Source organism: Coregonus lavaretus, assembly GCF_964263955.1.
Source record: "Coregonus lavaretus genome assembly, chromosome: 32".
In the NCBI taxonomy this organism is placed as follows: Eukaryota; Metazoa; Chordata; class Actinopteri; order Salmoniformes; family Salmonidae; genus Coregonus; species Coregonus lavaretus.
The window spans coordinates 12,201,606-12,228,314 of NC_140019.1; the positions used below are offsets into that span (position 1 = coordinate 12,201,606).

General features: G+C 45.4%; 2 protein-coding genes across 2 annotated transcripts in view; one reads left to right on the forward strand and one right to left on the reverse strand.

The window, feature by feature from the left end:
• LOC311107705 (amyloid beta precursor protein binding family B member 2-like) overlaps positions 1-8,193 on the forward strand; it is a gene marked incomplete at both ends in the record, with an annotated part of 24,561 nt that extends 16,368 nt beyond the window's left edge. The window contains 3 exons of the mRNA XM_084150224.1: positions 7,186-7,301; positions 7,575-7,757; positions 8,020-8,193. Coding sequence (XP_084006350.1) covers positions 7,186-7,301; positions 7,575-7,757; positions 8,020-8,193 — 473 coding nt within the window. The remainder of the gene's footprint in view (positions 1-7,185; positions 7,302-7,574; positions 7,758-8,019) is intronic.
• Positions 8,194-10,976: 2,783 nt separating this feature from the next.
• The window catches only part of LOC311107330 (putative methyltransferase NSUN7), a gene marked incomplete at its 5' end in the record, with an annotated part of 30,597 nt that continues 14,864 nt past the window's right edge, over positions 10,977-26,709 (reverse strand). The window contains 10 exons of the mRNA XM_084149815.1: positions 10,977-11,545; positions 11,730-12,006; positions 18,395-18,515; positions 19,029-19,152; positions 20,836-20,937; positions 21,186-21,329; positions 21,654-21,873; positions 22,772-22,955; positions 25,547-25,699; positions 25,877-26,004. Coding sequence (XP_084005941.1) covers positions 11,076-11,545; positions 11,730-12,006; positions 18,395-18,515; positions 19,029-19,152; positions 20,836-20,937; positions 21,186-21,329; positions 21,654-21,873; positions 22,772-22,955; positions 25,547-25,699; positions 25,877-26,004 — 1,923 coding nt within the window. The 3' untranslated portion in view covers positions 10,977-11,075. The remainder of the gene's footprint in view (positions 11,546-11,729; positions 12,007-18,394; positions 18,516-19,028; positions 19,153-20,835; positions 20,938-21,185; positions 21,330-21,653; positions 21,874-22,771; positions 22,956-25,546; positions 25,700-25,876; positions 26,005-26,709) is intronic.

The window sequence follows — 26,709 nt, forward strand, 5'->3', positions numbered from 1 at the left end:
AGGGCAGAGACCTCCAGAGGCAGGGCAGAGACCAGCTACACTTCTGCGGACGCAAGGTGTTCATCTTTCCTGACCTGAGCTCGAATGTCGCCAAGAAAATAACTAAATTCCTCGATGTGAAACGCAACCTTCATGAGAAGTAAGTGAAATTCTCACTCTGCTTCCCTGCTCGTCTCCACGTTGAACATGCCGGGGGGAAGCTACAGTTCGACTCCCACGAGGACTTTTACAGCAGGGCCTTTTTCCCCCTGTTGCCATTGCTTTTCTACCAGGTAGAAACACAAACGTTATTGAACTCTGATAAAAATGACTAATACTGTCTTGTGTGGTTGTTATTTAAACTACACATTTGGGAGGTCCTTTTTATTTGGCTAGACGGCTAGCATAGTAATGCATGGCAACAATTCCAGGCTTTTGCAGAGTTTTCCTTTGTTAGTTTTTTCGTCTAGATACAGTTGAAGTCGGAAGTTTACATACACCATAGCCAAATACATTTAAACTCAGTTTTTCACAATTCCTGACATTTAATCCTAGTAAAAATTCCCTGTCTTAGGTCAGTTAGGATCACCACTTTATTTTAAGAATGTGAAATATCAGAATAATAGTAATAAATAATATGCCATTTAGCAGACGCTTTTATCCAAAGCGACTTACAGTCATGTGTGCATACATTTTTACGTATGGTAGAGGGAATTATTTCTTTCAGCTTTTATTTCTTTCATCACATTCCCAGTGGGTCAGAAGTTTATATACACTCAATTAGTGTTTGGTAGCATTGCCTTTAAATTGTTTAACTTGGGTCAAATGTTTCGGGTAGCCTTCCACAAGCTTCCCACAATAAGTTGGGTGAATTTTGGCCCATTCCTCCTGACAGAGCTGGTGTAACTGAGTCAGGTTTGTAGGCCTCCTTGCTCGCACACGCTTTTTAAGTTCGGTCCACACATTTTCCATATTATTGAGGTCAGGGCTTTGTGATGGCCAATCCAATACCTTTACTTTGTTGTCCTTAAGCCATTTTGCCACAACTTTGGAAGTATGCTTGGGGTCATTGTCCATTTGGAAGACCCATTTGCGACCAAGCTTTAACTTCCTGACTGATGTCTTGAGATGTTGCTTCAATATATCCACATAAATCTTCCTTCCTCATGATGCCATCTATTTTGTGAAGTGCACCAGTCCCTCCTGCAGCAAAGCACCCCCACAGCATTATGCTGCCACCCCCGTGCTTCACGGTTGGGATGGTGTTCTTCGGCTTGCAAGCATCCCCCTTTTTCCTCCAAACATGGTCATAATGGCCAAACAGTTTTATTTTTGTTTCATCAGACCAGAGGACATTTCTCCAAAAAGTACGATCTTTGTCCCCATGTGCAGTTGCAAACCGTTATCTGGCTTTTTTATGGCGGTTTTGGAGCAGTGGCTTCTTCCTTGATGAGCAGCCTTTCAGGTTATGTCGATATAGGATTCGTTTTACTGTGGATATAGATACTTTTGTACCTGTTTCCTCCAGCATCTTCACAAGGTCCTTTGCTGTTGTTCTGGGATTGATTTGCACTTTTCACACCAAAGTACGTTCATCTCTAGGAGACAGAACGCGACTCCTTCCTGAGCGGTATGATGGCTGCGTGCTCCCATGGTGTTTATACTTGCATACTATTGTTTGTACAGATGAACGTGGTACCTTCAGGCATTTGGAAATTGCTCACAAGAATGAACCAGACTTGTGGAGGCCTACAATTTCTTTTCTGAGGTCTTGGCTGATTTATTTTGATTTTCCCATGATGTCAAGCAAAGAGGCACTGAGTTTGAAGGTAGGACTTGAAATACATTCACAGGTACACCTCCAATTGACTCAAATGATGTCAATTAGCCTGTCAGAAGCTTCTAAAGCCATGACATCATTTTCTGGAATTTTCCAAGCTGTTTAAAGGCACAGTCAACTTAGTGTATGTAAACTTCTGACCCACTGGAATTGTGATACAGTGAATTATAAGTGAAATAATCTGTCTGTAAACAATTGTTGGAAAAATTACTTGTGTCATGCACAAAGTAGATGTCCTAACCAACTTGCCAAAACTATAGTTTGTTAAAAATAAATTTGTGGAGTGGTTGAAAAACGAGTTTTGACTTCCGACTTCGACTGTACTTACTGAAGGACTTTTCACCACTTTATTACGTCCAATTGATCATTCGTACATGTGCAATCTTGGTTAGTAAAATAATACATTTCTCTACTAATAATGTTATTTCAGACAGTAATGGGAGATATTTAATCATAACTGGCACCATTTGGCACACACCTGATTAATGGCGCTGGAGAAAATGGCTGCCGTTTTACAGCCCTCTAACCAATTGTACTATTATGTGTGTTTTTTCGCGTTATTTGTAATTTATTCTGTACATAATGTTTCTGCCACCGTCTCTTACGACCAAAACTAGATTCTGGATATCAGGACAGCAATTACTCACCTCGTATTGGATGAAGATTTTTTCTTCAATGAGTCGGACGCGAAGGATATCCTACAAACACCCGACAAGGCCCAAATCCCCGTCATTCGCATGAGAAAGATACGGAGGTATCGTGGACATAGGTCGGGGTGCCTTGTAAGGATCCGACGTCGAGCGAGTAAACTGCCTCTTCCATCAATCCTATTAGCCAATGTTCAATCATTTGAAAATAAATTGGACGACCTATGATTAAGGTTATCCTACCAACGGGACATTAAAAACTGTAATATCTTATGTTTCACCGAGTCGTGGCTGAACGACGACATGGATAACATACAGCTGGCGGGATATACGCTACATCGGCAGGATAGAACGGCTGACTCTGGTAAGACAAGGGGTGGCGGTCTGTGTATATTTGTAAACAACAGCTGGTGCACAAAATCAAATACTAAGGAAGTCTCGAGGTTTTGCTCGCCTGAGGTAGAGTATCTCATGATAAGCTGTAGACCATACTATTTACCAAGAGAGTTTTAATCTATATTTTTCATAGCTTTCTATTTACCACCACAAACCGATGCTGGCACTAAGATTGCACTCAATGAGCTGTATAAGGCCATAAGTAAACAGGAAATGCTAATCCAGAGGCAGCGCTCCTAGTGGCCGGGGACTTTAATGCAGGGAAACTTAAGTCCGTTCTACCTCATTTCTACCAGCATGTTAAATGTGCAACCAGAGGAAAAAAAACTCTAGACCACCTTTACTCCACACACAGAGACGTGTAGAAAGCTCTCCCTCGCCCTTCATTTGGCAAATCTGACCATAACTCTATCCTCCTGATTCCAGCTTATAAGCAAAAACTAAAGCAGGAAGCACCAGTGACTCAGTTAATAAGGAAGTGGTCAGATGACGCAGATGCTAAGCTACGGGACTGTTTTGCTAGCACAGACTGGAATATGTTCCGGGATTCTTCCGATAGCATTGAGGAGTACACCACATCAGTCACTGGCTTCATCAATAAGTGCATTGATGGCGTCGTCCCCACAGTGACCGTACGTACAGTGAGGGAAAAAAGTATTTGATCCCCTGCTGATTTTGTACGTTTGCCCACTGACAAAGAAATGATTAGTCTATAATTTTAATGTTAGGTTTATTTGAACAGTGAGAGACAGAATAACAACAAAAAAATCCAGAAAAACGCATGTCAAAAATGTTATAAATTGATTTGCATTTTAATGAGGGAAATAAGTATTTGACCCCTCTGCAAAACATGACTTAGTACTTGGTGGCAAAACCCTTATTGGCAATCACAGAGGTCAGACGTTTCTTGTAGTTGGCCACCAGGTTTGCACACATCTCAGGAGGGATTTTGTCCCACTCCTCTTTGCAGATCTTCTCCAAGTCAATAAGGTTTCGAGGCTAACGTTTGGCAACTCGAACCTTCAGCTCCCTCCACAGATTTTCTATGGGATTAAGGTCTGGAGACTGGCTAGGCCACTCCAGGACCTTAATGTGTTTCTTCTTGAGCCACTCCTTTGTTGCCTTGGCCGTGTGTTTTGGGTCATTGTCATGCTGGAATACCCATCCACGACCCATTTTCAATGCCCTGGCTGAGGGAAGGAGGTTCTCACCCAAGATTTGACGGTACATGGCCCCGTCCATCGTCCCTTTGATGCAGTGAAGTTGTCCTGTCCCCTTAGCAGAAAAACACCCCCAAAGCATAATGTTTCCACCTCCATGTTTGACGGTGGGGATGGTGTTCTTGGGGTCATTGGCAGCATTTCTCCTCCTCCAAACACGGCGAGTTGAGTTGATGCCAAAGAGCTCCATTTTGGTCTCATCTGACCACAACACTTTCACCCAGTTCTCCTCTGAATCATTCAGATGTTCATTGGTAAACTTCAGATGGGCATGTATATGTGCTTTCTTGAGCAGGGGGACCTTGCGGAGGCTGCAGGATTTCAGTCCTTCACGGCGTAGTGTGTTACCAATTGTTTTCTTGGTGACTATGGTCCCAGCTGCCTTGAGATCATTGACAAGATCCTCCCGTGTAGTTCTGGGCTGATTCCTCACCGTTCTCATGATCATTGCAACTCCACGAGGTGAGATCTTGCATGGAGCCCCAGGCCGAGGGAGATTGACAGTTATTTTGTGTTTCTTCCATTTGCGAATAATCGCACCAACTGTTGTCACCTTCTCACCAAGCTGCTTGGCGATGGTCTTGTAGCCCATTCCAGCCTTGTGTAGGTCTACAATCTTGTCCCTGACATCCTTGGAGAGCTCTTTGGTCTTGGCCATGGTGGAGAGTTTGGAACCTGATTGATTGATTGCTTCTGTGGACAGGTGTCTTTTATACAGGTAACAAACTGAGATTAGGAGCACTCCCTTTAAGAGTGTGCTCCTAATCTCAGCTCGTTACCTGTATAAAAGACACCTGGGAGCCAGAAATCTTTCTGATTGAGAGGGGGTCAAATACTTATTTCCCTCATTAAAATGCAAATCAATTTATACCATTTTTGACATGCGTTTTTCTGGATTTTTTTGTTGTTATTCTGTCTCTCACTGTTCAAATAAACCTACCATTAAAATTATAGACTGATCATTTCTTTATCAGTGGGCAAACATACAAAATCAGCAGGGGATCAAATACTTTTTTCCCTCACTGTACATACCCCAACCAGAAGCCATGGACTACATTGTGTGCTCGTCTTGGTCTCATACAATTTAAGTTTTTCCAAATCCAGATTGTCTGAAATATATCCATATGTAAATGATGAGTGTGATAGATGTAATGTCTGTAATGTAATGTGGTCCTCTGTAGCTCAGCTGGTAGAGCACGGCGCTTGTAACGCCAAGGTAGTGGGTTCGATCCCCGGGACCACCCATACACAAAAATGTATGCACGCATGACTGTAAGTCGCTTTGGATAAAAGCGTCTGCTAAATGGCATATTATTATTTATTATTATGTCTCACCATGTGACCTTAGTCACATGTTCATTCAATGCTCTAAACTACAAAATTACTGGAATTCTATTTTTAAAATTGTATCTGAGGTGCTTGAAATTAACCTGCAGCCATGTCCCTTGATAGCTGTTTTTGGTGTTCCAGAAGACTTGTTTTCCTTGGACCCCAAACATGCCGATATTGTTGCTTTTACATCCTTATTAGCTCGACGTAGAATTCTTCTCCAGTGGAAGTCTGCTCAGCCCCCCTCTACTTCTCAATGGCTCAACGATGTAATATTCTTCCTAAAGCTTGAGAAAATTAAGTATTCTCTTCGGGGTTCCAATGATACATTTGTTAGAACATGGCAACCATTTATATCATACTTTAATGGCTTGCAGAGGCTCCCCTCTGATGAGATGCTTTAATGTTTCCCAGTAGGTATTCCCATTAGTTATTATATAATAGGTACAGTCATCAATATAATATTATTGAGAATTGAGGTGGGTGGACTGAGGTAGGGCGGAGAGGTAGGGAAGGGACTGGGGGGTTGGGTGGATGTGTTGTGTGGAGGAAGGGATGGGGGGGTGGGATATGGTAAAATCTTTGTACTTACATTGATGTAAAAAATAAAAATAAAAAATGTACATTTTGTAAAACTTGAATAAAAATATATACAAAAAATATAATAATTTATTCAAAAATGAAAGAGAAGCAAGAGAGAGAGGGAGCGAGATAGCTAGCTATATTTCTCATAGTATTTTTTTCACTTTCACTTGCTTATCTAGCGAATGCAGCTAGCCAGTTTAGCCTACTCAAACACCCTAGCTGGCTAGCTGGCTATGGCTATTCCACACAGAAACTCTTCCAAGTCAAGGGAAGCTTTTGGTTTTATTAATTTATTGCCACCGAGGCCCGCCGGTGTAACTGCTAAACTGCTTGCTGACTGTACACTGCATGATTGTAGCGGGTTTACTAATGCGTTAATTCTAGTTGCTATGTTGACTATGACATTAACTAATATGGTGACAACGACGTAGCGGTTAGCGGTTATGTGTAGCGGTTAGCGGTTATGATATGAAGGTTTGGCTTGGAAAGGTTTTTTCACCTGGTCACAGACAACTGATGTGTTGTGAACTGAAGTCCACAAGCGAAGGGAAAATGTGAGAGGAGGAGATTGAGTTGATGCAAGAAGGAATACAACGAGCAAAGTGATCATGCTGTTTGTATGCGGCTTCTATGAAAGTAAACTGTGTTTGCATGTGATCAGAGGTGTATTCATTCCACCGATTCTGCTGAAAAACGTTTCTTAAACGGAAGCAAACGGAAGGAAACGGGGATAAACATACCAGAATTTGTCCAATAGAAACTTGTTTGCAAATGTTGGACTAATGATTACTCCCTAGATCAGCTAGATGCAGGCAAGAGTGTGCAAGGCGGTATTAAATTAGTCACTGTCTGTCTTCTTGATTATTTTTCATTTTTCTCTCGACCTGTGCACCTACGTTGTAAACTTTAATTACCATAGGCTAAATTGTAGCAACCTCATGATGGGTATAGGGAAAATTTGAGTATAATGTGTAATAGCCTAAACCTATCAATGTTTCATTGAGCTGGGTGAATGGAATATGAATATGAAAATAATCGTCCTCCATCTTAAACGGCACGGACCGCCACTCTACTGGAGTTAGAAAATAAACTCAGGTTTCATCTCCCTCTCTCTCTTTCCTCCCTCTCTCCCTCTCCCTCCCCCTCCCCCTCTCCCTCCCTCCCTCACTCCCTCCTTCCCTCTCTCCAGGTATGGACATCATCAACGGGGCTATAGAGAGCCTGGTGTCCTCCACAGGAAAAGAGGACTGGACCCCTGTCATACTGAGTGTGGCTGACGCCACCGTGGCTGTCATCAAGGAGAAGGCAAGTATCATCTTTTCTCCACTTAACTATGGATTATCTCTGACTCTCTTTACCACATTAATGATTTTCATTTGTTATCCATTTGGCAACTGCATGTGAAACAACAGATTCACATCTGGTCCGTCTGGACTGAAACCTACTGTAGATATTAATTTCATCTTAACCAACCTGGCTTGTCTTGCTTTAACCCATTGCCCTCATCATGAATAAAAACATGTCTACATTTCTACCTGAATATTCCCTATATTCTATAACTATTGGTCCCCTGGACAGGAAGAGGAAGAGGAAGTGATGGTGGAGTGCCGCGTGCGTTTCCTGTCCTTCATGGGAGTGGGCCGGGACATCCATACCTTTGCCTTCGTCATGGACTCTGGGAACCAGCACTTCCAGTGCCACGTGTTCTGGTGTGACCCCAACGCTGGCAGTGTGTCTGAGGCCGTGCAGGCTGCTTGTGTGGTGAGACTCCTACTCATACCTACTGTGTGTACAAAATACTGTATATATACAGACATTGTCTGCTTATCCTTTTTTCCTCATTCTTGCATATTTGAACAGACTGGGATATGGACATGATGTTAGGGTTGTGATTGAGGGTTAAGGTTGTGGTTGAGGCTACGGTTAGGGTTGAACCAGGACGTGGACATGAAGCTAGAGTTAGTGTTACGGTTGTGGTTGACTTAGACTCTGATGTACTTTCCTCTCCCCTCTTCCTCCTCAGCTGCGTTATCAGAAGTGTCTGGTGGCACGCCCCCCCTCCCAGAGAGCTGGCTCCTCCTCCCCGCCCCCCGACTCGGTGACGCGCCGGGTGACCACCAGCGTGAAGCGTGGCGTCCAGTCTCTCATAGACACTCTGAAAACAAAGAAAACGTCCTCAGAACTGCCTCAGCAATGACAGACAGCTCACTGACCACACCCCCTACCCCAGCCCCTGACTCTGTCACTCACACTATCGCCAAGACTACGACCTACAACCACGCCTAACCAATACCAGCCATGGTAACCAACGATGTACATACATGTTAACTTAACACCACTGGGCAGACCAAAGGAGGAATGGATCTGGAAATGTATATCTGCTCAAAATAATAAAAGTGAACTAATCTGCAGAAGAAGAAGAGGAGGAAGGCCAAGCTATAGCAGAATGAGGTGCTGTTGATTTGTGTCATCACTAGTGGAACTTTCCATTGAGCTTGGAACTCTTCTGTGTCATAGCGAGACTTGCCTACTTTAGCCAGACCACACCTGTCCTCACCGGGCACTTCTTAGTCTTGTGGAGTATTATTACTACTGAGCTGTATGGAGGATGAAGCCGATGTCACACGAAGCATTCTGGGCACAATTGATGTTGCTTGCAACTCTGACCCAGTTGTCATGTCAACACAGCTGTAACTGCTGCTGCAAACCGCAACAAAAGAGACATGCCAAATGTCCGAAAAATTGGCTAGTCATGGTTTATGTACATGCTCTGGCAGTCAATAAATGTAATTTTAAAAGTGAACCCAGACCTTTCTCTGTCCAGTTTCAACTGAAATTGTCCAACATGAACTGCGCTAGCTAGGTTAGCTCGTCGCTAGCTTGGTAAAACATAGCCCTTGATCATGACTCTCAGTTCCATTACATTATACATAAGAGTCATTAGACGAAGGCGTCTTCTGTACGGGGGAGTTTTGTTAAGAGCCCCGACGCTCAAATCTGAACATTAACACGAGTCGCTTGCGGTACGGTTTTGGAAGCATAAGGACCTTATCTTTCATATCAGCGAGAAATAATTTTCAAAAAACTAAAGGTTAAATTGATACACACCTCGATAGGGCTAGGGTTACGACACAGCCATTTCTCGATGTTACAGCGCTTGTTTACGGAAAACAGATGGAAGACAAGAGGCGACCACCTGTGCTAATTAGCTATCTAGCTTGCTCCGAACACCCATGTGTAAGGGTAACTCTGGAAGTGTAGCGGAAGTGTAGTTTCGTTGGATGGAGGCACCATAGCTGTATGGATGTGTGCAAAATTGCTACAGTAAGTGTATATTTTTATTTGAAGGATTCTTTCTCACTGATGAAAGATAAGGGCCATTTGTTTTCGAAAGCCGCATCGCAAGCGATGATTATCGACGTTTCTAAACGTTAAAACAGTGTTGGGATTGTAGTTAACATGAGCCAGTCATGGGCGAAGCGAATGGCTGAAAACTTTAGGGAGAAGGCAGAATGCCGCCTAGAGTTTGAGAGCTAGGTAAAATATATTTTGCAAGAGGCAACATTTTGGCTAGCTAGCTAAATTGTACAGACAGCCTTTTGTCTATATCGATGCTGTTTCAATATCAAACGTTTGGATAAACAAATCATTTATGTAACCATGATGTGATGTATAACAAGATTGGATGAAATTGCATCCAAATTGCTTCCTGTGACACAGGCTTTAGACTACTACTGAGACACACTGGACATACTGTACCTGAGAAAAATAACCAATCCCCATTGAGTGTTGGCTTTGTTGCATCAGGAAGCCCATACTGAATGTCTGATCGTTTCTCTTTATCCATCCCCTTTTTTCTACTCATTGGGCACAGTGAGAGCAGCCCTGTTCCCATCGCAGTGCCAAACTGAGTAGCATTCCAGAACGGGACCCACACACACACAAGGGTCTCTTTAAGATGTCTGTCTCGTTGACGTGGAAACGGGACATGCTTATGGTAAAAGCCGATCACTACTGACAAGGCCACTGACCAATCGCCGCCATCCAGCTGCTCTACCCGACCTGGTAACCTTTGAGCCGCAGACTCCAACAGAGATGTGTCATGTGACGGACTATACAGCCATGATGTCGTAGCAGAGACAGGAAGTGTACAGAACATGGGAACCAATGTATTCCATTCCATCTGGCTCACATAACGGACTGAACCAATGTCTCCCTTGAGGAGGGGTGCTCGGATTGTAAAGTAATGATTGTACCCCAGGTTGGAGATGAGAGGGGAGAGGTTAGAGAGAGGAATGGGGTGCTGTTGGTATTTCATGTGTCTGTAATCTGAATGTGAGTGTAGAGATAGAGATGGGTCATCATTGGGGAGAGAGGTTACTGAGGAGGGTGTCAATATGGACAGATGCTCTGCACAAAAGCCTAACCCCACCAGACGATCTACACCTGTCCCCACTCACACACACACACACACACGTTCACCCAGCTATAGAGAGCTGACCGCCCACCTTCTCCTTTAGAACCCAGGTACACCTCTGTACACTCTAACTCAACTCTGTGAATGCAATCCACTCCAACGTAAATACATACGTGAAAATAGTGTGATTCATGTGCTCTGTTCTTCACTCATCTCTACACCATGTAATTGTAATCTGTTGTGAAAATAAATGCATTACCAAAACAAGGGAAGGTCTTGAAAGTGCAGGTTTATTTTCTCATGTAATGGGTCAAGTCATTGAAGTCATGAAATCATATATTTGGTAATTGGCACTACTGTAAAAATATACAATTACTGTATATTTGAGATATGGCATACTTGTTTTATGACACACGAAAAGCATTAGTGAAATTACTTTAAAGGTACTTCATTGTTTTTGCTTTATATTCATTGCAAAGTAAAACTATAATACTGACAGCACTATGGACACTGTGTGTGAATGTAACTTGCGTGTGTATATATATATGTGTGTGTGTGTGTGTGTGTGTGTGTAACATGTCTTCTATATTTCAGTGTATGGTAGTGTGTTTTTTGTCTTTAGTAATTGAGTGTGTGTCTGTGTGTATTTGCCTGAAGTATTGTCAAAGCCAGGGGCGAGCGTGTTTGACGACAGGCTTTTCGTTGACACTACCAGAGGACTTGACCAGGAGCACCTGGGGGGGTGAGGTCTTCCACTGGTAGTAGGCCAGGGTGGGGTTGGACCTCTGGGGGGACGGAGGGAGGTTCTGGATCTGTCTGGCCGGGGGGGAGTACCCAGGGAACAGGACCGGGGGCAGGGTGAGGGCTACGGGGCGCAGCACCTCCTGACGACCCTTAGGGGGACCGGGGTTGACCAGGGGGGCGGAGGGGGCTGTGGTGGAAGGGGCAGCAGGGGGGTTGGTGGCGGTGGGCGAGTGGCGGTTGTTGTATGCGGCTGCAGTGTTGATGAGGCGGGTCAGACTCTTCCTGGAGGGGATGGAGGCGGGGTTAGGGCCGGAGTAATGGGAGGTGTAGGAGGTACTGTTGGAGAGGGAAGGGTTGGGAGGGCGTCGGCGAGCAGGCTTGGCTTTACCTAGAGGACAGAGATAGAGGAGGAGGGGGATGGCGGAGTGTGAGAGAGAGGAATTAGGCGAAAGGAAGAGATGGAGAAGAGAGTGAGTGAGATAGCGCTTGGCCTTTGGACTAGTACGACATAGAAAGAGCTGTTGAGTAGACGTGTGTTAGGAGTGAATCTGTGTGTGTGTGAACGAACTGACCTCGTTGCAACAGACCTCCATTGGTCGACCCCACCGTAGGGGCGGAGCTACTACCCTTGGTCTCACGGTTCAGGAACTCCATGACTCTGGATTGGCTGCTGGCGGTGGCGTGTGGGCGTGTATTAGCTGAGCGGCCGTGACTGATTGGTGCCTGGTGGGTCTGTCGGCCACGCCTCTCCTTCCTGGTTGGATTGTTGGAATCGATCCCGTCCAATAGGCCCGTGGCTGCTGCCCTGGCAAGCACTTCCTGTGCAGACTCGATCTCTTCCAGGTCGGGCTGTCAGGAAAGGAACATGGAGAGAGTTTAAACCATGTGATCATTTTACGGCAAAAGAGGTTGGATATACAGTACTTTGCAATGCAAACAGAGTCTATGCAATGTAAAGATGAGTGTTTTATGAGCACCAAGTAATCTGTAAATAGTACTTTAGAGAGGAGAGAGAGGCACCATGTCCTTTCTTCCTGCTGCAGGGTCACCTGCTGTCACAGCACCAACCCACACAGCTCTCCTCTCCCCACCAACTGAATAATTCACACTTCCTGAGAGAATGTGAGGGTGTGTGGTGTATGTGAGTGTTTGTGTGTGTGTACATTTGAGTTGTTGTGCAGATGTGTACGGGAGGGTCTTTTGGGGTTACACTGACTGTGTTGATGCTAATTCACACAGACAGGGGGCGCTGAATTATTCAACAGATTCTCTCCCTCCCCCTCTCCTCCTTTACCTCCCTTTCTCCTCTTCTCTCCTTCCTCAATCTCACATCCGCCCCATCTCCCCTCACTTCTGTTCAAGCCTCTTAAAATAATTTTACATTTTAGTCATTTAGCAGACGCTCTTATCCAGAACGACTTACAGTTAGTGAGTGCATACATTTTTTATACTGGCCCCACATGGGAATCGAACCCACAACCCTGGCGTTGCAAGCGCCATGCTCCACCAACTGAGCTACAGGAGGCTACAAATCATCCTCTCTACCTGGGCACACTACTAAACTTGTGTGCAGCAACAAACCCCAAACACCACCATACACAACATAGGTCCTAAACAACCATATTCTACGTACCACAAACTGTTTGACCCAGTTCTGCCATTCTCACCGCACCTCTGATAACTAGGCAGAATTTAAACTCCCACCTCTGCTGTGCAATTCTACTTGCCTACTTACAAGCTAAAAGAAACCCGCACATAATTCTAAATTCTGTCTGTGTATGACACAACTCTAACCGTCTCTCTATATGGGGACATTTAAGAGCACTGCAAACCTGTGATGTGATGTGGACAGTCCCACTGCAGGAGTCCAGAGTCCAGACACATCACAGTCTCAACACAGAGTTTATTGTCCCTAGCTGTTCTTGTATGAAAACCTCATAAAATGATTTTACTGGGCCCAATGTGACGCCCGCTCCCAGTGAAATTGCATTCCCACACTTATCTAATTGCTATTTTTACGGCGCTTTTCAGAGTGCCACAATAACTTTTGATTAGCTGAGTTTATTGGAGGTGGAAAGAAACCTGTTTGAGGTGCTATTACGGCAGTTTGATTATCTTTTCATGCCTGTCTGTGGAGGTATAAATGTGATGGCTGACAGGGGGATGAACAGATGCTGCTTTGACGGATGGAGGGGGGGAGAGAGAGAGAGCACTCCGTCACACCCTGAGAGAGAGGGAGAAAATTGCTTAATAATCCAGTGTGTCGTAAACGGTAGAGTAGAGCAGGTTTCATTATGTGGAGGAATATCCTAAATGTGGCCATGCTTGGTAATTTGGATTATAGGGGCCTGTGTGGCCGACCGTGGGTCCATAAGCAGCCAAGCAGCAAGCTAGGTAGGCAGGCAGGAAGCTAGGCTAGCGGTACGGTGGCTGTGGCTCTGTGAAAGTAGCTGCTCCATCATCATTACTCCACTGCACCACACTTAGCAGCTAAAGCCCAGTAAAGCACAGCTAAGCTGCCGTGACTGAAGTCTCACTTAAGACCCACCTACAGAGGGAGAGAGAGTAGAGAAACTGCAGGAGAGAATGGGATGGAGAGAAACTGCAGGAGAGAGTGTGATGAAGAGAAACTGCAGGAGAGAGAACGAGGGAGAGAGGAATGTGTGAGAGTGGTTAGTGTGAGAGAGATCGACATTGCATGAGAGATTACATGAGAGAGAGACTGTAAGACAAAAAGAAAGAGTTTGGTTTAATTGATGTGAAAGAAGAAGACAGGAACAGCATTGAGGGAATGGGAGATAGAAAATAGACGAGAGACTGAGGAGAACAGAGAGAAAGACATCTCCACTCTTCCACATCAACATAGACAGCCAAGTCAATCATCATAATACTCTCAGAAAATATGACGGCATTGAACTGAATCCCCCCAAAAATGATGACAGAATTGAACTTAAGCAGATATCAACATACACTTCCTCTTCCATAGGGTTCTCTGGATGAGAACCTCCTGGCAGTACCATGCATTATAGTATTCAGTACACAGCACATGATGTGATTTCTGATCATGTATGACACATTTACACTTTGGTCTGTACTGTCTGTCACTCTGGTTCTACTTCTTACAGCTACAGTACAAAGAACATAGAGAATGAAAGACGAAACGGAGCATCTCCTACTGGACGTGTGTGTGTGTCTGTGTGTGTGTGTGTGTGTGTCTGTGTGTGTGTGTGTGTGTGTGTTTAACTATACTTGTGGGGACCAGAAGTCCCCACAATAATTGTAAAATAACAAACATTTGACCAACTGGGGACATTTTGTTGGTCCCCACAAGGTAAAATGCTATTTCAAGGGAGTTTAGGGTTAAGGTTAGAATTAGTGTTAGGGTTGAAATTAGGTTTAGGAGCTAGGGTTAGTTTTAGGGTTAGGGTTAGGAGCTAGGGTTATGTTTAGGGTTAGGGTTAAGGTTTTCGGGTTAGGGGTTAGGGAAAATAGGATTTTGAATGGGACTGAATTGTGTGTCCCCACAAGGTTAGTTGTACAAGACTCTGTGTGTGTGTGTGTGTGTGAGTGTGTGTGTGTGGACCAGACTGTAGCTAAGTGCTCAGCCTCTGTATTGTCATTAGATAGGTTCTGACTGCTCTACAGTTCTTCTATAGCAGCCCTGCTCTCTCTCTCTCTCTCTCCAAAACAGCCCTCTTCTTTCATCTCCCTCCTTCCTCCTCTCAACCTCTCGTTCCGGTCACCCATTCTCAGGTCTGTCTTCTTCCTCTGATCCTTCCTTCACCCTCTTCTCTCCTTCATTCTGATCTCCTCTCCCCCTCCTCCTCCCCCTCTCCAACTGCTGCTCTGCTCTACCTTCAAGGCTGTACATGTCTGTCTTCATGACCTCAATGCTGATCTTTTCACCTTCAGATCTTCCTCTTTCTCTCTCTCTCTTTTACCATCATCTCCTCTTCTACCTCTTCCCTCGCTCTGCACTCTATCTCTTGCTTCCCTCAGGTAGTAGATGGAAAGACGTCCTGCCGCCTATTTCTGTGCCCCAACACGCAGTCCTTCTAGCCTTCTGTTCTCTCCATCCTCACCCTCCCTCCTCTCGCTCCCCCTCGGTCTTCCTCTCAGGGGTATGACCTAGAACCTGTCATCTTCTCTGCTCTCAGTTTCACCTGATCTCAACTGAAGCTCTGCCTTTCCCTCTCTCACGCACACAGAGGCCATGATGTCAGCTTTCTGCTTACTCCCTGTCTCTCATTCAAACTGTCTTAACTCCCCCTCTGCCCTTCACCTCCCCTCCTCTCCCCTCCCCTTCACCTCCCGCCCCTCCTCTCCCCTATACCTCCCCTCCCCACCTCCCCTCCCCTTCACCTCAACTTCACCTCCCCTCCCCTTCACCTCCTGCCCCTCCTCTCCCCTATACCTCCCCTCCACCTCACCTTCACCTCCCCTCCTCTCCCCTATACCTCCCTCCTCTCCCCTTCACCTCACCCCTTCACCTCCCTCCTCTCCTCTCCTCCTCCCTCCTCCCTCCTCTCCCCTTCACCTCACCCCTTCACCTCCCTCCTCACCCCTTCACCTCCCTCCCTCCTCTCCCCTTCACCTCACCTCCTCTCCCCTTCATCTCACCCCTTCACCTCCCTCCTCTCCCCTTCACCTCACCTCCCCTCCACCTCACCTCCTCTCCCCTTCACTTCACCTCCCCTCCACCTCACCTCACCCTCCCTCCTCTACGCTTCACCTCCCTCCCTTCCTAAGCACCCAAAACCCTCTTTCCACCTGCCAAAACATCCAAAATGTTCTAGACTTTGTAAACTTCCAAACTCCTTCAGACACTCACAAGAGATGACAAGCATGTTCTCTTTTGTCAGTGTATTTTTCTTACATGAAGCAGGCTGCCTTTCTCAACCAAACTCTTCTCTGTCTGAATTCTTCTCTGTCTGGTTTGGGTGACTCATGGGGTTTTTTCTCCCTCTCTTCTTCCAGCTCTAAGAAAACAAACAAGTCTGCAGCCAAACATGTATACAGACAGTAGCGTTAAAATCCACCCTGTAGTGTTCAGCACTGAGGCTGGACTTTCCCTGTGTCTATAGAGTCTTGGGAGAGAGCACTCAATGCATTCTAGGAGCAGAGGGCTAAATCCGTTTCTCCCAGTGGCTCAGATGGGTGAGGACATTGGCCTTACTGCTGATGATAGTGGTGGGATAGTTATATGATAATAAACAGCACATTGGGTCTTCTCAGAGGGGAATACACAGTCTAGCTCAGTGGTCACCAACCGGTCGATCGCCAAGTCATTCCTAGTCGATCACCAAACATTTCCCTAGAAAAGCCAACGATAAAGCCTTGTGATCCTTTTTATTTTGTATTGGGCTGTTGGCAGTAGATGCACTTGATTCAGAAGCCCTGCGCGCCGGGTAGGCAAATTGTTCCCATTTTGAACCATATAATTTGTCTGAAGGGCGGACCAGGAGAGCTGTGGCTAAATCAAGTGTGCCTACTGCGCTGGCCAATCGGATAGCTCAAATCACCATGCCTACAGCTTCCACGAGCCCACAGCATACTAGCCTTTTAAAACCATGACCAGAGAGAGACTGTCAAAGAATACAGCAAAGAGCTGCTGTTTCTTATGAGTGAGCTCATGTTTAAGAATTTATTCTGCATGTCAACACTGTTTTTATTCAGCACTGTCGACACTGTTTTTATTCAACTCTGTCAACACTGTTTTTATTCAACTCTGTCGACACTGTTTTTATTCAACTCTGTCGACACTGTTTTTATTCAACTCTGTCAACACTGTTTTTATTCATCACTGTCAACACTGTTTTTATTCATCACTGTCAACACTGTTTTTATTCATCACTGTCAACACTGTTTTTATTCTTCACTGTCAACACTGTTTTTATTCATCACTGTCGACACTGTTTTTATTCAACTCTGTCAACACTGTTTTTATTCAACTCTGTCAACACTGTTTTTATTCATCTCTGTCGACACTGTTTTTATTCAACTCTGTCAACACTGTTTTTATTCAACTCTGTCAACACTGTTTTTATTCATCACTGTCAACACTGTTTTTATTCATCACTGTCAACACTGTTTTTATTCATCACTGTCAACACTGTTTTTATTCTTCACTGTCAACACTGTTTTTATTCATCACTGTCGACACTGTTTTTATTCAACTCTGTCAACACTGTTTTTATTCAACTCTGTCAACACTGTTTTTATTCATCTCTGTCGACACTGTTTTTATTCAACTCTGTCAACACTGTTTTTATTCAACTCTGTCAACACTGTTTTTATTCTTCACTGTCAACACTGTTTTTATTCATCACTGTCAACACTGTTTTTATTCATCACTGTCAACATTGTTTTTATTATTAGCAGCTCGTTGTGTTTATTTTAATATCGAGGAATATTTCACTTTCTCTGGTCATAGGAACAACATGACTTTGTGCATGAGGCAGAAATAATGTGACTGTGCCCCCTCTCTCTGGTCAGTCTCACCGGAGGAAAGGAGAGAGCAGGGACTGTGAGAGGCGGAAAGGAGAGAGCAGGGACTGTGAGAGGAGGAAAGGAGAGAGCAGGGACTGTGAGAGGCGGACCCCCTGCTGAGACTGTCCATCAGATGCAGGTACCATCAGTCCAGTAAAATAAAAAAGCAAATTATTTTAATTTATTCTCAGCTGTGCCTCGCAAGTGATACAACAACTGATCTATTTTGTTCGAGTTTTGAAATGGTCTGAGAAGAACAGTATTGGCAGGCCAAGCATAGCCAATGTGCTGTGATAATGTACTAGGCCTACTGCACAAACCTCATTCCTACATAACTGTTTTTATTAGGTTAATGTTGCATAGGCTTACATTTTGTAAGTCTTTTTTTGTTTGTTTTTATCTGAGCGGTAAATCTCGCTTTTTGACTGCGAAAGTGATCTTGACTCAGAAAAGGTTGGTGAATTACAAGTATCACAACAGGGGTCTGTCTTCACTCTCTCTCTCTCTCTCTCTCTCTGTCTCTCTCTCTCTCTCTCTCTCTCTGTCTCTCTCTCTCTGTCTCTCTCTCTCTGTGTCTCTCTCTCTCTGTCTCTCTCTCTCTCTGTCTCTCTCTCTCTCTCTGTCTCTCTGTCTCTCTCCCTGTCTCTCTCTCTCTGTCTCTCTCTCTCTGTCTCTCTCTCTCTCTCTCTCTCTCTGTCTCTCTCTCTCTCTGTCTCTCTCTCTCTCTGTCTCTCTCTCTCTGTCTTACCTCTCTGGTGAGTACAGCTAGGAAACAGCCGTTAGTTTCGTCTGAAGGATCCAGTCTGAAGAACGTACCCCCTGCTCTCTCCTCAGCTCGGCCCAGAGATGTGGGTAAGGAAGAGCTCGGCCTGGACAACACGCACGCACAGTCACACACAACGCATGCAGTGAGGGATACATGCACACACAGACACACAGACAGAGTTAATAAATGCACAAGTACTTCAGTGGCACAGGCCACAAGTCAATACAATCCCTACCAATAGTCTTAGGTATAGCTGTTTAAGCCTGGGGCTGTAGAGAACTGTTGGCCTGATGGAAAAGATGGCTTGATGGAGTAAAAGAGTCTAACTTCAAGAACAATATCCACACAGGGAAAACTATGCACGAGATAACGAGGAAAGAGTTTCTCTGTTTGGAGCTGATAATGATTTCATCTCTAATTGCAGTCCTTTAGGTCCTACCTGGGGTGCTAAAGTTTGAGAGACAGAGAGCTGTAGATAGGGAGGAAGGAGGTGAGCAATAGAGAGAGGGAGAGAGAGAAATTGAAATTGAATTGACAGAGACAGAGACAGAGACAGAGACAGAGACAGAGAGACAGAGAGACAGAGAGAGAGAGAGAGCGCGAGAGCGAGACTAACCTGAAGACTTGTAGTTTGGGTCCCTCAGTAGGCCCAGCCTGCTCCAGAGCTCTCCTCACCACCTCTTCATTCTCCTCAGGGTACGAGGAGCAGGTAGAGTACACCACCACCTGCACCTTGGGGACTGGAAACACGCGCGCACGCCAACACACACATGAGCAAACACACACTTTAAATAAATACACACCTACAGTATTAGCACACAGCCCCACTAGGCATATTAAATTAATATATCTCCAATGAAACAGAGCAGATGACGGCAAAAAGACGGCTAAGCCTAAAATTGTTTTTCACATTACACTGCACACAAAGCACTTTCCTCAAATGAAACAATCCCCACTAAAGGGCTTTGAAGCAGAGAATGCATAAATGTTATTTTTCTTTAAACAGTTCACGTATTAAGCATTTCTCATTTCATTCCACTGTTGCCTTGCACCAGATGTTGATTCCAGCCAAACATTTATTTGGCTGCTTGATTCCAGTCCTTTGGTCTGGAGTCCAAATTGGAGATTTTTGGTTCCAACCGGCGTGTCTTTGTGAGACACGGTGTGGGTGAACGGATGATCTCTGCATGTGTAGTTCCCACCGTAAAGCATGGAGGAGGAAGTGTTATGGCGTGGGGGTACTTTGCTGGTGACACTGTCTGTGATTTATTTAGAATTCAAGGCACACTTAACCAGCATGGCTACCACAGCATTCTGCAGCGATCTGGGTTGGGCTCAGTGGGACTATCATTTGTTTTTCAATAGGACAATGACCCAACACACCTCCAGGCTGTGTAAGGGCTATTCACCAAGAAGGAGAGCGATGGAGTGCTGCATCAGATGACCTGGCCTCCACAATCCCCCGACCTCAACCAAATTGAGATGGTTTGGGATGAGTCGGACGGCAGAGTGAAGGAAAAGCCTCCAACAAGTGCTAAGCATATGTGGGAACTCCTTCAAGACTGTTGGAAAAGCATTCCAGGTGAAGCTGGTTGAGAGAATGCCAAGAGTGTGCAAAGCTGTCATCAAGGCAAATGGTGGCTATTTGAAGAATCTCAAATTCTTTGGTTACTACATGATTCCATATGTGTTATTCCATAGTGTTGATGTCTTCACTATTATTCTACAATGTAGAAAATAACAAAAAAATTAAGAAAAACCCTTGAATGAGTAGGTGTGTCCAAACTTTTGACTGGTACTGTATGTGTGCTGTTACAATATTCAAAAAGAAAATACTTGTAAACATCAAAAGAGATGCAGAACCGCCAGTCAACGTGCCAACAGTTGGGTCGATAGCCATCTGCCATTCATTAACGGCCCGTTAGAGAGGATCTGCCGCTGCTGGCAAAAACATTTGAGCCCGATCAATGACCATGTGATTAGAGAAGCTGGGTTTCCGTCGCGCATGCACGCACGCACACACACACACACACACACACACACACACACACACACACACACACACACACACACTCCCCCCCGATTAACATAATCCAGCCCACACAGAGTTCATACAATAAGACATGAATACTGGTTGGGTTTGCTGTGTTTCTTCAAGCTGGCTCTTTAAACCAGCCCTGTGTGTGTGTGTATGAGGGAAAGGGCACATCATTGGGAAGGTTACTGAGTTGTTGTGTTGTAGCTAACAGGAGAGTCATGCTGACCGGACCAGGAAATATTAGCATTTCTAATTAAGACTTAGAGCCTCTCAGAGGGGAACTCTAATTGCAAATGAGATTAGATCATTTGTGAGAGAGAGGGCGTGTGTACGCACACACGCACACATAAACACTATCTCTTTCTCTGTAGGTTCTCACACTCACACTTCAGGGCATGGACGATGTCTCTCTTCTGCTGGGCCACCAGTGTGTCCAGCTTGGTCTGGGCTATGGAACCCTGGGACAGGTCCTGGAGCAGGTCTGTGTCTGAAACAGAGATGTCTTTACACTTCTGCTCATCTACAATCTAACTTTGGTTGATTTTTGATTAAGTCAAAGCAAATTCAAGTGTAAGCTGTACCTGTGTTCTCCTGCAATATGAACTCAACAGGGTTGAGGGTATGATTAGGGGTCTAGGTGGTAATCTGGAGGGTATAGGGGTGTAAACTGGAGGGTATAGGGGTGTAATCTGGAGGGTATAGGGGTGTAGTGTGTTGGGGTATGTGAAGCAGTACCTCCGTTTTCCTGCAGTATGAATTCAACAGGGTTGCTGACTGCAGACACGGAGCACTGGGGGGTCAGCAGGATGACCCGGACCCGCTGGAGCCTCAGGTCACATGGGTCCAGAGACAGGAAACTCACAGGGATCAGCTTCACGTCTGACCAGACAAACTCAAACACTCAGACACACATATACAGTAAGTCTGTAGCATGAACCAACCCACATTGGGACTCAATAACATGCTCCCAAGAACACAACAGACGCGTCTTTTATCCAAAGCGACTTACAGTCATGCGTGCACACATTTTACGTATGGGTGGTCCCGAAAAATTTACCAACAATTCTGCCGTTGCAAGCGCCATGCTCTACCAACTGAGCTACAGAGGACCACAACCATATCGTGCCAACAGTATAAACTTCTATGGAAAGTAGCTAGCAACAGTTGACTCACACACACACACACACACACACACACACATACTCTTGCAGGCCATATTGGCAAGGACCCCCTGTAGCTCCTCCCTCTGGGCGGGTGGGCGGTCGCCAACACAGACTAACACTTTTGATTGGCTGTTGCCATGGGCGACCAGGGAGGCGGTGTGTGACACGGTAAGGCCGGAGGTGGAGCCAGCCATCAGGACGTCCCCCTCTGGGGGCAACAGGGGGCACACCACACAGGGACCAACACTACACGACTTATCCTAGAGAAGGGTGGGTGAGAAGGGGTAGAGAGGGGAGGGGAAAGATAGAAGGGAGAGAGTGAAAGGGGGAGACGGAAGGGGGAGGGAGAGAATGGAAAGAGAGAGGTAGGGTTACAACTTGACTACAGCCTTTTTCCACAAGAGAGAGAGAGAGAGAGAGAGAGAGAGAGAGAGAGAGAGAGAGAGAGAGAGAGAGAGAGAGAGAGAACAATGTGTGCAAGTAGACAGAGAGATTAATATGGAGATGTCCTTCAACCAACAGAGCCCCCCCTCTAGAGATAGTGCTGAACATAACAGAGCCAGCTAATTTGACTTTCTTTAGTTAGTGTCCATATCACAGTCTTTGGACGAAAAAAGAAAGAGAGGAAGAAGAGAGCAAGGACATTGAGAAAGGAAGGAGAGAGGGAGTGAGAGGAAGATGAGGAGAGAGGGGAAGTGATTCATTTAGCAGTGGTATTGAATGCTTAATTGAATTTGGCTTCGTAATCAAATTTCACTGTGCTTGTGCGGCATGGCGCTCAGAGAGGCTGTGGCAGGCAGCAGCTTGAGTTTATTGGACTAGAAATTAAAGTGAGACGCTTATAGCTCTGCAGCCATAGAATTAGTCATTAGAATACTCTCCCAGAAACAAGGAGGAGGGTTTTATTGAGTGCCACAAATGGGTATTGGGTACTCTGTATTCACAATGGATGGGGAAGAATTTGCATAGAAAAATTTACTTGGATTTATGGATGCAAGCTGATGTACAGTACAGCCATATTGTTCTTTAATTGTTTTGTTCAATGGCTGGCTTAGGATGGAGCCCTGGGATATGTCTGAAATGGCACCCTATGCTGGTCAAATGTAGTGCACTATATAGGGAATAGGTGCCATTTCAGACGCCGTCTTTCAGTAGTACCTGTATGATGAGCTTGTTGTCGCTGAGCAGCTTGGTGCGGTACAGGTCAGCTTTGAGCTGGTGGGGAAACACCAACATGTCCGCACAGTGGGGGTCCTGACAGAAGGACTGCCCTTCCAACTGCCCGACTGAATTCACCTGAGAGAATCCCCCTTGCTTCAGGACGCCGCACACCTCTTCAAAGCTGGGGGGAAGAGTGGAGAGGGGGAAGAGGAAACAGGGATGACAGGATGTGAGAGTCAATATAGCATGTAATATCCCTCTATGGCCTTTTAAAAGGCTTCTACCGCTGTGGTCACCTCTGGTAGTAATATGTAATATCCTGTGCGCGCACACACACACACACACACACACACACACACACACACACACACACACACACACACCACAGGTAACCTCAGAGTCTCAGGACTTGCTGAGGCTTGTTGCTGATTGGATCTGTCCACTACAACGAGATTTACACCCCACTGAATCAGGCTGTCTGGAGCAGTAGAAAGACACAGAAATACACCCACACACACCCTCTCAGACTTGTCATGGACCAACAACACCACCAATCTTGTCAAGAGGGCGCAACAGCATCTCTACTTCCTAAGGTGGCTGAAGTAATTCGGCATGCCGCTCCGGGTCCTCTCCACATACTACCGCTGCACCGTCGAGATTGTCCTGACCGCTTGCATCACGGCTTGGTTCGGGAATTGCTCCGTCCACGACCGCAAGGCCCTCCAGTGGGTGGTGAAGACAGCCCAGTACATCACTGGGACCGTGCTCCCACCCATCCAGAACATCTACTCGAAACGGTGCCTGAGGAAGTCCCGCAGCATCATCAAGGACCCCACGCACCCCAGCCACGAGCTGTTCTCTCCCTTACTGTCAGGCAGATGGTATCGGAACATGAGGTCTGATACCAACAGGCTCCGAGACAGTTTATATCTACAAGCCATCAGACCGCTTCTAGATAGAAATTGGACTGAGCACCTGCTCTGATTCTACGCACCTTAGTACACATGCACTCACTCATGCACACACCCACACAGACATACACACACACACACACATTCATGCTACACACATCACAACTGCTGCTACCAGACTCTTATTATACTGCTCAGTTTAGACACTTGCCCGCCATCCCCCCCTTCCCCACACGTGTAAATATTGTAGTATAAATTGTATCTTCCTGTATTATACTGAAGCTAAAATGTTTATTATATTCTACTGCCATTTACTTTACACTGAGTGTACAAAACATAAGGAACACCTGTTCTTTCCATGACATAGACTGACCAGGTGAATCCAGGTGAAAGCTATGATCCCTTATTGATGTCACTTGTTAAATCCACTTCAATCAGTGTAGATGAAGGGGAGGATACAGGTTAAAGAAGGATTTCTACGCCTTGAGACAATTGAGACATGGATTGTGTATGTGTGCCATTCAGAGGGTGAATGGGCAAGACAAAAGATAGAAGTGCCTTTGAACGGGGTATGGTAGTAGGTGTCAAGAACTGCAATGCTCAACAGTTTCCCATGTGTATCAAGAATGGTCCACCACCCAAAGACATCCAGCCAACTTGACACAACTGTGGGAAGCATTGGACATGTCCCACCCCACATTCTGAAATTGCATTTTTGTCCCCCCCAGAATGTGATACAAAACGAGGCAACGGTGTGCTTGCGGACACCTCCGAGCGGTCGGGTAGGCTATTTGGAGTGTTTATCCGACTGGATTAAAAATATATATAATTATAACAATTAAAACCAAAGTTGTGCCCCTGATTGGAGTCAACATGGGCCAGCTTCCTTGTGGGGGGGGGGATGCAACTCAATATTAGGAAGGTGTTCCTAATGTTTGGTATACTCAGTGTATGTTCGTATTGCTATCTTTTATTATGCTCCACAATCCAGAGCGGTTCGCCGCACTGCATCATGGTACAACAGTGTCACAGTACGGGCAAAAGCCAGGGTGACAAGTCTGCTGAGAACTGCGTAAAATAATAATTGACAAGCCCACCAACAGAACCTTTCTGGACAGCTACCACAAAAACATGCTGAGGATGGCAAACAAAATAGCAGAGGACTCTTCCCATGTGCTCCTGCTATCCAGAAAGCACTACAGACTCCCAAGTGTAAACTGGTCGGGTACAAAAACCATTTGAACAATAAGGAGGACTCACTCATTCGGGAACGTGCAATTGTTAAAAGTGATAAGTTAATGTAACTGTGTAAAACAATCATGGAATCATGGATATTGCAATTATAGGGTTGTGCAATAACATTATGCGCAATGCTCAGGGACATTGGACATTATGGGGATGTGTTATATTGAGTGTATTGGGGGGCACAGTTATTGTAATGGTGAAGAGAGGAGTAAGAGTCCTTAAGCTGTCATTTTTGTTTAGTTATTCATGAATTTGTATGTTTGATGTTGTCTGGACTATGCCATGTCTCTCACAGTGCGTTTTCTTGTACGTAAAGCATTTATCTGTGAAAAACAGACAAATAAATATATAATCTATGTCTCTCCTCCGTTCTCACACACACACACACACACACACACACACACACACACACACACACACACACACACACACACACAGACTATGGTTTAATGAAATGTCTGCATGGCAACTGGATCATAAACCATTGTTCAACACCCACAACCTCAGACCTATGTGTGTGTGCATACATGTGTGTGTGTGTGCATACGTGTGTGTGTGTGTGTGCATACGTGTGTGTGTGTGTGTGTGTGTGCCATCTGTGTGTGTGTGTGCTGACCTGCTTTTGAGTGTGTTGACCCATGCGTAGAGGGGCAGCCTGTTGGCTCTCTCCTGTTTCTTCCTTACAGCCTCAGGGAGGATGCAGTCGATGGTCAGGAGGTCATGTTTGATCCTACTGCGAGCCAGGGAGGCTGCCAGCTTGGTCTTAAACCTACAACACACACGGGAAGAGATGGTGTTTTGCTGAGAACTGAAGAGAGTGTATCACCCAACCACACGTACAGTATGGAATCTTATTCCAACAGTCACTCATACCCATCAGCCACATACCACAACAACACACAGACACACATACAGTACACCCCCCCCCCACCCCTTTCCCTCTTACCTGAGGAGGCAGTTCTCCACCTCCCTGACTTCCTGTACAAGCTCCTCCCCCTGGCATTCCCGAGGGAGGAACTTCCTGTCCTGGAAGTCGTAGAGCATCACCGCCACCAGACTCATCAGGTCATCAGGCTGGAGAAAGAACACAGAGTAGAGTTAGAATCCATAGATCAAACACACTTCAAAAGGCAACTGTATACTGTCAAGAAACGGAAAGCACAGCAGAGTTGGGATGGATAGAGAGAGAAGTTTTGCTTCAACAATCAACAGCACCAGAGTATCTATGGATAGAAATGTCACGCTCTAACAGTCAACTACCTGCAAAATCAGCCAAAGAGAGAAAACAACAGATACAGCATAGAATGGATAAAGCAGTTATTCTTCAACAGTTACCTGCCTACACTAGATTGAACATAGAGAGAGAATAGAACGAATTGACACGGTTCAACAATCAACATTCTTTATCATCAAACCCCAGAGATCGCTTAGACAGTAAGGATAATTCAATACTGCTATACACAGTAACTACCTTCAGAAACCCTGTGTCTCATCACAGTCGCCCCCTTAGAGATCATATCACTTTCATCTGTAATAACATCAAGGGAACAGTGAAGGCAGTTTGATGGATTTATTGATTAGGCTAAGTGATTGACAAAGTCGTGTAGCTCCTATGGGTGTTTTGGGCAGGTACCCAGCAGTCCCCAGTCCTCCACAGAGGCAGAGGTAGGGTGGTGGAGCAGCTTTGGGACGCCCTGCCAGGACCTGGTTCCTACCTCTTAATTCAACACAGCAGGAAGACGCACTCCATCTCTCCCTCTCACACTCTATCTCTACCAC